General features: G+C 48.7%; 1 protein-coding gene across 1 annotated transcript; it reads right to left on the bottom strand.

Annotated features, from left to right (window-relative positions):
- Window positions 1–5,696: 5,696 nt before the first annotated feature.
- Window positions 5,697–13,274, bottom strand: arsj (arylsulfatase family, member J). The gene is made up of 2 exons (XM_023825396.2): window positions 12,284–13,274; window positions 5,697–7,323 (listed from the first exon to the last, which is right to left on the bottom strand). The coding sequence occupies exons 1-2, from the start codon at window positions 12,583–12,585 to the stop codon at window positions 5,949–5,951; spliced, it is 1,677 nt and encodes a 558-aa protein (XP_023681164.1). The 5' UTR covers window positions 12,586–13,274; the 3' UTR covers window positions 5,697–5,948.
- Between the last annotated feature and the right edge of the window lie 630 nt (window positions 13,275–13,904).

The following is a 13,904-nucleotide window of genomic DNA, read 5'->3' on the forward strand; positions in this document are numbered from 1 at the left end:
TACTTTCACCTCTTCTCTTTGAACTCTTTTTTCCCCCCCATAACTGGTTAACGAAAACCGCCTGATTCTCTGCAATCGTGACACATGTTTATCCCTGCAGTCGTGGGCCAGCCGCTCTGTGTCAGACTCCAGGAACAGTTTGATGGACACATTGGCGTGGAGATTATCCACAGCGATAAATATTTGTATACTTTTTAAATAGATAATGACTCCACAGTATCACAGAGCATCTATGCCATTCCAGTCGCTGGCTAAATGGAGCCAAAAGTAACAGGGAAACTTAAACATTTACAGTCTTGCTAACGTGCTAAATGCATGTGCAAAACACTAGTGAAGAATGACTTCCTCTAATGTATGCTTTTCTAGTTTAGAGGGACTCTAAAAGGGTGAATGACAGACTGCTCCCGACAGGCCACTCAGGCCCATACAGTGATGTGCGGAGCTCAGGGCTACACCACATGGCCCGGTAAACATTGCTGAGAGGTTTTTTGGCCGCTCCATCCTACAGGAAATGACCTCGTTAAACCATACTGTACCGCTGTTACAGCAGGGAAGGGAGGGGAATTCCTTGGTATCCCGGCTTTGTCTCCCAGGGTTTATTTCAATTGGCAGGGGTCTGTAAATTCTGCGTGACTCACTGCTATTTTAGAGGCTGTGCTCTTAGCTTAGCCTAGCAGATGCTAATTATCCCTGAGCAATGGGCCACCAGCATGTTTCACGACAGCAACACAAACCGCAATGGTGAGCCTCTGTGGTACCTGCTATGCTTAAGTGTGCATCTTCCATTGCACTTTATTCCTTATATCCTAACAGAAGAGCAGTGATAGGAGGGCCTGCCATTGACCTCAGAGCTGCACATCCTGCACCATCACACTGAGCACTGGATCTCCCCCCCCCCCCCCCCACCAGTGCTGTGTGTTCAGTCCACTGCTGATCACTCTGCTGACTCACGACTGTGCAGCAATGCACAGTTCAAATCCAATCATCAAGTTTGCTGATGATGCGACTGTGGTGGGTCTCATCAGTAAAGACGGCGAGTCAGCATGCAGAGAGGACGTGCAACGACTGTCAGACTGGTGCAGATCCGAAAACCTGTATCTGAATGTAGACAAAACAAAAGAGATGGTCGTTGACTTCAGATGAACACGGAGTGACCACTTTCTGCTGCACATCGACGGCACATCCATGGAGATCGACGAGAGAACCCAATTCCTTGGTGTGTCCAGCTGCCGGAGAACCTCACCTGGTCCCTCAACACCAGCCTCATAGTCAAGAAAGCACAGCTCCACCTCTACTTTCAACAGAAGCTGAGAAGAGCCCATCACCCATCACCCATCATCCATCACCCATCATCCATCACCCATCATCCATCACCCATCACCCATCATCCATCACCCATCATTCATCACCCATCATCCATCACCCATCCTCACAACATTTTACAGGAGAACTACTGAGAGCATCATGAGCAGCAGATGCATCATGGTTTACTTTGGGAACGTTGTTGCCTCAGATCGTAAGAGCCTACAGCAGATAGTGAGGACAGCTGAGAAGATCATTGGAGTCTCTCTCTCTTCTCCATCACGGACATTCACACCTGACACTGCACCGGAAAATGGTACCGGAGCATTCGGGCCTTCACAACCAGACTCAGAAGGGTCAAAGGTCACTGGTGAGCTTAGTGGATATTGTCCTATTCCTCCTTCCCAGTGGTTGCACAGATCGTCTCTGTGGTGCAGATTTGGGGGGGGGGGGGGGTCATATGGTGATGGGGGCCTTAAAGCAGTACAGGAGTCCATTGCTCCCCTGGGTATGAGGGAGGGGCTGGCTGAGACTCGTTACACAAACCGTCACTAAAAGATGGATTGGGCTCCTGGGGACACCCAAAAGCATTAAGTCAAACTTGGGCCTGAGTGCTTCCACAGAGCCCAGTGATGGAAGGGAGACATGGGGGATGCGGAAGGTTCTCTGCCAGGTGGATTATGGGTAAAGCTGGTATGAGGGGAAACAGCAGCCCTCCATCAACACTGAGAGCTTCAGAAGGGCAAATCTCATCTGGCAAAACAACAGACCATGCAGAAACTTGGACGTGTAAACCCCCCCCCCCCCCCAGGTCAGCACAAATGCACACCCTCAGGATCTTGGGTAGGCTTTGACCTGGTTTTATGAAGCTCATAGATGACAACACTGCTAACAGTACAGCTCTATGTTTATGTCTGTGTGTAGGGGTGTCCAGAGGCAGGTTTGTGTGTCCCACCAGTAGAGGTCTCAGCTAGTGGGTGGGGCCATGTCGGTGAGTGTGTCTATAGCAGAGTGGGTGGGGCCATGTTGGTGGGTGTGTCTATAGTAGAGTGGGTGGGGCCATGTCGGTGGGTGTGTCTATAGCAGAGTGGGTGGGGCCATGTCGGTGAGTGTGTCTGTAGCAGAGTGGGTGGGGCCATGTCGGTGAGTGTGTCTGTAGCGGAGTGGGTGGGGCCATGTCGGTGGGTGTGTCTATAGCAGAGTGGGTGGGGCCATGTCGGTGAGTGTGTCTGTAGCAGAGTGGGTGGGGCCATGTCGGTGGGTGTGTCTGTAGCAGAGTGGGTGGGGCCATGTCGGTGGGTGTGTCTATAGCAGAGTGGGTGGGGCCATGTCGGTGAGTGTGTCTGTAGCAGAGTGGGTGGGGCCATGTCGGTGGGTGTGTCTGTAGCGGAGTGGGTGGGGCCATGTCGGTGGGTGTGTCTATAGCGGAGTGGGTGGGGCCATGTCGGTGAGTGTGTCTGTAGCGGAGTGGGTGGGGCCATGTCGGTGAGTGTGTCTGTAGCGGAGTGGGTGGGGCCATGTCGGTGGGTGTGTCTGTAGCGGAGTGGGTGGGGCCATGTCGGTGGGTGTGTCTGTAGCGGAGTGGGTGGGGCCATGTCGGTGGGTGTGTCTGTAGCGGAATGGGTGGGGCCATGTCGGTGGGTGTGTCTGTAGCGGAGTGGGTGGGGCCATGTCGGTGAGTATGTCTATAGCGGAGTGGGTGGGGCCATGTCGGTGAGTGTGTCTATAGCAGAGTGGGTGGGGCCATGTCGGTGGGTGTGTCTGTAGCGGAGTGGGTGGGGCATGTCTGTTGGTAGGTGTGTCAGGGGGGCTGGTGGTGGAGGTGTCTGTCTCCATAGAATGGAACACGCCTTATTTAATACTCACTTTGGCAGTAGCTACACCATCCTGCTGCATTAAGCATTTGAGGGACTGCAGAAGCCAGTAATAACACAGAATATCATGCGGCCATATACATTATGTAAAACACTCCAGAAGAAATGAGTCCTTCTGTCTGGAATCTCCATCTTCTGCCAAAGAATCTGGTTGGATCCGTGCCGTCTCCACTCTGCGGCTGTGCGCTCGGCCACCTATGGTGCCAGCGCTGAAGCCGCAGACGTCACCGGCGCAAGGCTTCTGGTAACAGCTGCAAATAATTAATGTGAGTGACGCCTCATGGGCTGCCTGCACCCCCACGCCCACACGCGTCCCTCCTCGCTGAGAAACACCGCGTGGCTGCTGGCGGGAAGGGAAAGGGACACCGGGGACGAGGCCGCGGCCGGAGGTGGGTGTCAGTGAGCCGCGATGCTGGGCTGCTCGCGGACGCGGCCCGCACACCCCGGGGTGACTGCTTACCGGAAGCGTGTGAGGACACAGCCTGATCTCAGCAGCCAGCCATTCCCACCACGCCCAGCCACTGCGAACAAACACAGCTTTAATCTGCAAATAATTATTCAAATTCTACAAGAGAAGTAACAGAGCACCAAATTTCCACGGGACATATGGACAGGATAGGTTCACGAGTAAGTACCATTTCCATGGACTGTGAGTGAGTCAGTTTGGGGAATTAAATGAAAGTTTGTTGGATTACCAGGTGACTGAGTGAGTTTTGCTTCCTGATACTGTAACATACGATGAGGAAGTCCGACTTTAGGTCATTGGTGATCAAAAACAACAAAAAAAAAGGACTAAGGTCACTTTTCCACTACACCAGGTACCGTATTTTTGGTACAATAAATTTGGTTCTTTTCCTTTTCTGCTGATTTCTGGTCAGGTGGCAGTACCAGAAGTTCCAGTACCAAGAATACCAAACCAGCTTGGGTACTTTTTCGATACTTCAGTATTTGCACACGTATTTACTGGAGATTGATTATGCAAATTACCAAACAAAACAATGATACGTAAAAAAAAACAGTAATAATGGATGTATGGACAAAAGAAGAGGCCCAAGCATCAAAGTGCAATCTGGTTGAAAGAACAGATTAAACAAAATGTGGACGGCATGACAAAAAATAAAAAGGTACTGGGGCTGCATAATACTGGAAAAATTCACAATGTGATTTTGTTGCGGAAAATATTGGAATATTTATAAAGCAAAAATGAAGTTCAAAATAAATAAATATCTGACAAACCCATCTAGGAATGATTTAAACAGCAAGGATAAAAGTGAATATGATTGCCTCAGAGAATGCATGCAGCATAAGGTAAACTTTAAACTGATTTTTAAACATATACTTGACAATCTTGAAAAGGAACAATCATTAAAATTGCAAAGCTGAGTTTTGTTTCATATGACAGGTAAAAAATGTTTTCGCGAAATTTAAACTCACTGGACAGTATGAAAAAGCCTGATCTCAACCCAGCTGATTATTGCGGTACTTGAAGACTTAATGTGCATAACATGCATTGTTGGTATTAATATTGCACCCATCTCTATATACTACAGTCATTTTAACAAATTCAGTACAAAATACCCCAGCTCGTGTCATTCAGCACTCGTACCAATGTTCACATCCTGAGTGAGTTTTGGAAATTTGTTCCTCAATTATGTGTTGAAAGGCCCTTTAAATGAATAAGATAAACAATATGATTATAATCCATTAAATAAATGACGACGCAGGAGAATTTGTGTTTTTTCGGTGTCTGGTGGGTTACTAATGTGAAACCATCACTTGAGTATATTCTGGATTCCAACCAAAGCCAAACAGCAGCAGACTCGCTGACTGTCAGCCCCCTGTGAGTCCGGACTTTGAAAGAAAACACAGACATGATGTATGAAACACTCTTGGGGGATTCCATAAGTGCTGTTCACGGTCGAGAGATTTCACATCATCAAATTGACAGATCGGGCTGTTAAATACGGCCGAAAGTATCTGGCGGCAGCTGTTCCTGGATTGTTTATAACGCGGGAGTCGGCCTGCGGCCCTCACTATGTGTGTGTCTAATTACTGTTTTTGGGGTTCTGCCTTCACTGACGCCCCCTAGACGGACCACAGCATCCCAAGCCGGGCAACCCGCGTCAACACAGTCATGAGCTCACGTCTGACGAGTAAACCCACCAAGAGATTTGGCACATTAAAGGGTTAATGCCGCCCCACTGGCCAGACTTAGCGCTGTAGTATTTTCCACTTAAATATATTTTTATGAAACAGCCGCTCTCTAGCAACTATGAGTCATAGGCCCATGAAGAAGAGAAGGGTGTGATGCTTCCTGTTATGAAAGCACCTCGCAGAGCTTTAGGATGTAAATGTTTTAGGGCCTGATAAGGACAGAGGAGACTGCAGATGGAGAAAAACTTCAGGGCTACGTTTCGTTCGCTGTATTCCCTGTGAACTGATGCCAGATCAGGTGGCGCCAACCCTGTTTACGACGACCCGAGGCTCCTCTCAGAAAAGGACTGCAAATTTCACTTTGCTATTAAATAAAGTTTTTTTTAATTATATGTCACTTTCTGAAATGTATACAGTACAACTGTCTTTTGGCACCAAACATTTACTGTCTGCAACTCGATTAGTTTCTCCAGTAACATAATAAACCCGTTAATGATCTGAGGCTCAGTGAAGGTCAGTCATGCAGTTTCAATGCCTCAGAAAGATGTTAAATGCTAAATGAGTCACATGATGACTTGTAGTCCCTGAGACACGCCCCGCCTGTGCAGGAAGGCAGCTCTAATGCCTGGACCTCCCCCTAAATCTGTTTTTCTTCTGCTCCTTCTTCAGCCTGTCCTCCACATATCTGGGCAGCAGGTTCTTTTCCTGCTCCCCCTGCTCCTCGTACCAGGGGCCCCAGACCCCCCCGCGGAACTGCGGGTTGGACCGGGAGTCCCTGGCCGGGTAGCGGACCGGCACTGCCGTGCGATTGTACTGGGCCAGCTTGAGCAGGAGCCTCTTCACCACGCGGGGGTAGCGGAACGATAGGTCGACGCGCTCATATGGGTCGGCGGCCAAATCAAAGAGCCACACGGACTTGCCGCGGTCCCAGTGGACGCGCTCCTGCTGCCAGCGGCCCGCCAGCGGCAGGGTGGAGAAGGTCTGTGGTGGCACCCAGTCGCCATAACCCGGGACGCCAGTGAGCAGCTTCCAGCGGCCCACGCGCAGTGCCGCCTGCACCGACGTGTCCCACACGCCCAGCCCCGCCTCCCAGGAGCCCGCGCGGGCCTTGATGTACACGGGGTCGATGTTGTGCAAGATGTCCTGGCGTGGGGAGGGTCGTCCCTCGCTGATGGCCTCCCAGACATCATATCCGTCCAGGTCCAGCTCCTCCTCTAGTGACCCACCCGCCAATGTCACCAGGGTGGGATACCAGTCGGTGATGTGCACCAGCCCACGGCAGCGCCTCCTCTTCTTCACCAGTAGGGGGCTGTGCACGAAGCCCACTGCCCTCACACCGCCCTCCCAGTACGTGCCCTTGCCTCCCCGCAGAGGCCAGTTGCTGCCCCCGGCCACGGGCTGCCCGCCGTTGTCCGTGGAATAGATCAGCACGCTGTTGTCATAGTAACCGTACCGCCGCAGCGCGAGTGTGAGGTTGCGCACGGCCTCGTCCAGGCAGCTAACCATGGCAGCATACTTGCGGCGGTATGGGTTGGCGATGGAGTGGTAACCGGCCAGGTATTGTGCGGGGACCTGGAGGGGGAGGTGCACCGCCTGGTAAGCCAGGTAGAGGAAGAGCGGCTGCCGGGGATCATGCGAGGCCAGGATGTCTGTGGCCTTCTGTGTGTACATGAGGGTGGAGTAGAGGCCGCGGTCCTGGTCCCAGGCGGCCGCCTCGCCCTCGTGGAGGTCGTAGCCACAATTGCCGGGGCTCTCACATTTGTAGTGGGTGTAGTAGTCCCCGCTGCCCAGCAGCGAGCCGAAGAAGGTGTCGAAGCCGCGCTGCGTGGGCAGGCACCCGCGCCGGTAGAAGCCCAGGTGCCACTTGCCAACCATGTGCGTAGAATAGCCAACATCCTTCAGCTTCTGAGGCAGCGTGACGTTGTCCAGGGGCAAGCAGTTGGGCTGAGTGGGCCGGATGATGGAGTGCTGGAGGCCCGTGTGGATCTGGTATCTGTGGAGCACATGGGGAGGGACACAGTTAGGAGGAGCAGGAGACGCTGGTAGATGACCAGAGAAGCCTCAGTTATGTGACGGGGCGTTCCGAGGTCAAGGGTCTTTACATTACGCAAGGTCTCAGCAGGCACACGGGGGCCCGGTTAGAAGCTGTATGGAAAAAAGAGGCCTAAAGAGGACCTTCCCTCCTGTTACGAGAGAGAGGCTGAGTCATGGAGAAGGGGGTCATGGCTTGGGACGCTCACCCTGCCTCGCTTAAAGCGGCACGGGCACCAGGGGACCATCGTGTGCCACCATCTCCATTAAAACGCTGGGTTTTGGCAGAAGGTACGGAAACCACCCACGATCTCAGCCCTTGGGGGGGGGGGGGCATGATGGCTGCACTACTGTGATAAAAGTGGACCATGAGGTTCTGAAAGTGGCCCCTCTCTTCTCCTATAATCAAATACAGAGTGGGAGGTTCCTCAGGAATTATTGTACTGCAGAAATTAGCAAAGTCTGCTAAGCAACCAGATAAATACTGTATTTAAACACACTGCAGCCTCAAAGCCCCGTACCCCCGGCCCCACGACACAGGAACAGCCTCACCCCTCAGACCAGCTGGACCAGTCATCACTGCCACCTTCAGATTTATGGCATGTTGTGGTAACCTTGGTATCTTTAAGACACTGTGTGGACTTTAAAGTGTGAAACAGTTTTCTTCATTTCCTTCAGAAAGAACAGAAAACAAAATGGATTCATGCTGATTTTTTTAACGGAGTCACACTTAAGCATAATGTTGCACTAAGGAGGAAATGGGAATGTCAGGAATGCGCGAGTGGATCATCTGAGGGGGACTCCTTCCCGCTTTAAACCTCTCAGAATGGATCTAGTCAATAGAGCCATATCTCCAAGCACTGTGATGTACTACTGAAAAGAGAACTAAATATCCCTCACATGGTCATAATAACCTGTTCTCGGAAATAATGGCTGCAGCAACGATCAGCTGATGGCACAGATGATTCTGGGCAGGGAACTTGTAGCGCTGAATAAGACATGTGCTTTGGATGAGGGAATTTTCACTGAACAAGATGAAGTGTTACTGCTTCAGCCAAGAAAAGTGCAGCTACTGTAAGCATTCTGGTGAACTTCAGACAGTCATGGAGAGATAATGCCTGGTCTGAGAACAGTGCCAGTGCTCTTGCTGATAGCCTGAAGCATTCATCCCTCACTCATTCATCATGCCATGTGAAATATTCATCCCTCACTCATCCATCATGCCATGTGAAATATTCATCCCTCACTCATTCGTTGGCATGTGAAGTATCCATCTTTCACTCATTCCCCTGGTGTGTGGGATTGTATGCTTCCCATATCAGATACAGAATATCCTAAGGGGCAAGGTCCAACTAATGGTGATTTAAAAAAAAAATTAAACTGCCATATTTCTGTAAAACTCACAGTACACAGGTCAGCTATACATCATATCATCATGAATGAAAGCATTGGGCTGCTTTTCATATGATTGCTAACAAGTTTTTTTTTTTGTAAATCATGCTCCTCCACCCATGAAACTGGGACTTTCCTGTGGTCCAGCATTTGTTATAAAACTACTACACCCTGGGCGTAGGCCTTTGGAATGGCAGCTAAACACAAATTCAAACTCCAACAAGGCATAATCATTACATCATAACAACTGGCACATGGAGAGCGTATAAACCTGCTAAGCTCTCAGAGAGGAGATCCTCACACATGCCTGATGAGGCCAGCTGCTCTGCTCCATCCTCCTTGCATATGGTTCCTATAAAATGACTCTTTCGTTACACATGTAATGAAACTTTGCTTCACTCGCTAACTCGCTCACAGTGAACAAGGACAAAGGCACCAGCTGGGGACCAACCACATCTGTCAGTTACAGATACTCCAGTTCCTCCAAGACAAGAAAAAGGTTATTTGACTACATAATGACTCCTGTCCCTCTGGGATTAGCACAAAAAGCGAAGGGCACTGGAGCAGATCCATAACTATCTGCAAATCTGCAACACATCAGAAGCACTGGGTGTAATAGCTGATTTCATTTGATTTTATGTCTCTTCTTCCCATGACCAAAGATTTCTTGGAAATCAGGAAGGAGACGGAGTAGGTCTCTGACAGAAGGTCTTCGATGCAATGATCTCTGGTGGATTCTGTCAGTTCCGATCAGAGGTGGATAGTTCATGTCCTGAAAGCTAAAATTCAGACCAGGATTTTGTTTCCACCGACCAGTTGAGTATAAAGAGTCATAGTCACAGACTACTCAACTGGTTGGTGTATTTTTACATTTTGGACTTGAACTATCCACCTCTGGTTCCCATTTATCCTGCACACAAGAGGAACGCTGCCCTCTGACATCCATGTACTATTTACCAGCCTGAACCTGAGATACTGAACCACAACCTTGAGACCAATGTTCACAGCCCAGGCAAGCCTGTGTTCTTCACGATGTAAACAGATAAAGACCCTCCTGCATTTCTGGTCATAAAATTTTATTGCATTACTATACTTTGAAAGCATGCACATTAGAATGCCTAAAATGACTATAGTCACGATAAGCTTGATAAGCTAATCCCCACTGCATTCTTTCAAGTCTAGTAAAGCACATTGGACCTTCTCCCACGTTCTCGAGCCAGGGTACTCTGTCCTGCGATCAGAGTTACCTGCATCCCCCAGACAAACACCCTCTCAGCTCCGCCTGAGGGAATCTGCCTCTCGTACGGATCATTTCTGTGCGTCCACAAGGAAAGTTCACAAGGTGGCCGCTGACCTCAAGGCAGAGCTGGTGCCAGCGCAGTCTGTTTCCCCAGCGGGCTGCCACTGTGCTGTTAAACTGGGCAGCAATGTTTTTAATGGTTCAGAACCTGGATCTGTGCTAGTTCAACACCCAGGAGGGTTCTGCTGCTGTGGCCTTAAGCAAGGCACTTAACCAGAATTACTACAGTTAAAATCCCCATATAAAATATATGTGTGACTATAAAGTTGTTAACAGTGTACAAAATAGACTCTCTAACCATGTGACTAATAATTATTATATTTTTACGCGTGTGCCGCCATGTCGGACAGCAGAGATGCCATATCCTTCAGGAGCAAAGTAACCTTCATGGTGTCACTCCCCCACCCTTGACATGTCACCAGTACCACCTAAATACCTTTCTATTGTTCTGGGACCAGCTGTGACGGTTCTGGAACCTGCATGATGAGTCATCAGCCAATATTGTCTTGCAGGAAATCGTACTTTGCAGCTGATGGCAGAGGCCCAGAATCAGCTACGTCAAGACAGGGGATCAGAAGTGATCCGGAGGAGAGCCGACCAGACACTTGTATTGTGCATAACTCACCCTTTCACCCAATCACGAGGAATGCCCCAAACCTTTTACCCAATCACGAGGAATGCCCAAAACCTTTCACCCAACCATGAGGAATGCCCCAAACCCTGGTTTGAAACTCATTTCCTAGCTTCCTTTCTACTGCCTTATTGGCATCACTCCTCAAACAAATTATCTGCATCTGCATAACATTGCAGGGAAAAACAGCACAGCTTAAACAAAATAATGTGACTGCCCAGGATTCATAATCAACACCTGCAAACGGAGTCTCTGCTGGAAAGTCTGAGTGTGAGATTCAGATCCTCAGCTGGGTACTGAAACTCCTGACGGGAATTACTCTCCCAAACCCTACAGCTGCAGGACTACAGAGTAGCACTAAATCACGCTCCAGGCGGACAGAGACTTAAGCTTTACATCTCCCTTAAGAGAGCGCGCATTTAGGTTTACCATCTGTGGTGAGGGTGCGCGCATTTAGATGTACCATCTCCAACATTTAGCGCGGATTGGGATTTATCCTGGGCACTAAAGCATACGGCGCGGGGTGTCTCCAGGTAGGATAGAAAAACCACCTGATAAGCATGTTGGCCATCGATCAGCGCTGATCAACAGGCGTGACTACGACCGATCCCGAAACGCATACAAAAACTAGACAATGTTTTACTACGGACCATTGACCCAATTCAAAAGACATCCTCACTACACGCAATGCAATAAATATATTTGATCCAAATTCATTACACCTTCAAAACTTCTATTTATAAAATTTAAGGTCCATTGACTGTCCCGGACGTTTTGTTTTTTATCTTTTGCCGGAGACTCGTAGAAGAAATGCCCAAAATTTCAATTTCCCGTGGAGCAAAGCAGATGGCAAAGTACTCCGCAGGGCATCCACGTGGAGCGCCTGTAAAAACTCACATGGAGATAATAAAACCAGCAACCAGGCCACAATTAATCTCACTTTTATATCCGAATGCTTCCCTTCTGCCAGCCAGAACATGCCGCTGATATGATGCTTTCGGCTGAACGGGGGTACGTGTCCCCCCATCATCTCATTCGGCGTCATTTATCTCCCAGTGAACATTTAAATGAAGTTGCGTTCCCTCAATATCGTACTCCGCTGGTGCTGATGGTACAGAACCATTCTTCTAGATTTTTTTTTCTAAAGTTGTCTATACGATTTCAAATGAAAACATTTTTGTGATTTAAGGTCCCCTGTCTCGGGGGGGGGGGGGGGATAGGGGGCAGTGTACAGGTTGCATCGTCCATTAACTGCATGTCAAAACAACACTTTATTTAATTTACTAATCATTTTATATTGCCGTGACCAGGATAAGAAGGTACAAATGGATTGGGGTATGGATGGACTATTTTACCTATACTTAGGTTGTGCTCCACAAACTTCTTAGCTTCTTCTTAGGAATTCCATTCAAAGAAAATGTTAAAATGCAAAGCTCTCGCGGCCATGAGGAACAAATGACTGAAATCATTTTAACTAACCGGAAAAACAGCATTTGTCCAATTAAGTAATCCTGTTGCTGGAAACAACAAGAATTTCGATCGAATTTCTAAGCAGACCCACAATGGGCCTTTGCTTAATACTAAGAGGTAAAAACTCACCTTCCTGTCATAAATTGGCTCCTGGAGGGGGTACAGATGGGTTGGACGTAGTAATTCTCCAGCTTGACGCCCTCCGACGCCAGTTTGTCTAAGGTGGGGGTTTTTATCTCAGACCCATGGTACCCCACATCTCGGTAACCCTGATCGTCGGCCAGAATGAAAATGATGTGTGGCTTATAATCCGCCTCATCGACTTCGTTCAATCGGTTGTGCAAATTGCCATAAATATTTTCCCAAGATACACGACTGCAGTTTCCCTTTATTAGGAGGAATATGCTAAGCAGAACTCCAAGCACGAACATTTTCCAGGACGGTGGAAAAGCAAGCCTCACGAATCCTTACTGCTTTCGATAAATTGCTGAAAAACTGTCACAGCGATCGCACGTGTCCGCAGCATCACCGAGTACCAGAGCTGGCGGCGGGAGCGCGCACTGACGCGGCGCGCGTTCGGGGGGCAGAGGAAGCGCTTTGAGAGTGCCTTCACAATATTTTTAAGCATTGTGCAATCCAGGCATCAATCCAGGCATCTCCATCAGATCAGCAATAATACATCCTGCATTGTTCCTTCTACCTAAAAAGGAAACATTCTAGTAACAACGACACTTCTGTTCATCCATTCAATGCCCAGGTTGTTTCTGCTGCATCTAAACTTCTTAACAGCGCTATAACAATCTTAACCCACGCCAGCACACGGCATTTCCTTTCTCGACATGAAATCCCGACGCGTTCCGACACCGCTGCTGTCACGTCTTCTTTGCTGTTATCTTCCCCGCATCATGTAAACGGTCGCATTTCGTTTCCCGATTGAGCATCGCTGCAATAAATCCAAAATACCACAGCGCAAAAAATATGTTTTATTCTCGATAAAAGGCGAAGATCGAGGTGACGAACAGCGAGGTGCGTCCCGCTTGTCTCTGGATTGACGTTCCGCTGCCTGCCAGTCTGGGCGCGATCGCCGTAACGCGGAGCGCTTCATCCCTCCCTTCTTCCCCTTTCCCCGTCCCCCCTCCGTCCATGAGCTATGCAGGCAGAATGAGGTCTGACCCATACTCTGCTGGTACCAAGCGGTGCCAACTATACTTACTAAGTTTAGAAGGTTATGCACGGAGGAAGGTCTGCCATCATGAAACTTAATCTAATTTCAGAGCCTTGTTTGTCGTTAGGGCAAAAATCTCAACACAGTGAAACATTTGCTGAGATTATGCAATCCCGAATTCATTTAAATGTTAATCGTAAAAATTCACCGATCAAGTCAGAAAGTGACGTGATCTCCAATCTTATCGAATCACATTGATTTATTTTACGATTGGATATTTGCACAATGTTTGGAAGATATATCCACTAAACGGGTATCTGGGAAGAAGATGCAGTTTGACCAGCTGTGAACGTTTAAGTAAATATATATAAACAGTAATATGTAACGTAGGAAATATATATTGAAAAGTGGAGAATGGTAAGGTGCCATCAGCTAATGCAAATTATGCATGCAATGTTGTTGTGTTTAAACAAACTCTGTCCAGGCCTGACGTGGTATGCAATCCCAACACGGGTAAATGAGCCCCGGAAAAACGATGTAAACTGCATTTTACAATGTGCTGTTTTCCTTACACACTTGGCAATC

This window comes from Paramormyrops kingsleyae, chromosome 12 (assembly GCF_048594095.1).
Source record: "Paramormyrops kingsleyae isolate MSU_618 chromosome 12, PKINGS_0.4, whole genome shotgun sequence".
In the NCBI taxonomy this organism is placed as follows: Eukaryota; Metazoa; Chordata; class Actinopteri; order Osteoglossiformes; family Mormyridae; genus Paramormyrops; species Paramormyrops kingsleyae.

Bases quoted from the DNA above. Each gene is read 5' to 3' on its own strand.
- arsj (XM_023825396.2), bottom strand. From the start codon at position 12,585: ATGTTCGTGCTTGGAGTTCTGCTTAGCATATTCCTCCTAATAAAGGGA. The intron at 7,324-12,283 runs GTGAGTTTTTAC...TGTGCTCCACAG, and splicing joins AGCCAATTTATGACAGGAAG to ATACCAGATCCACACGGGCC.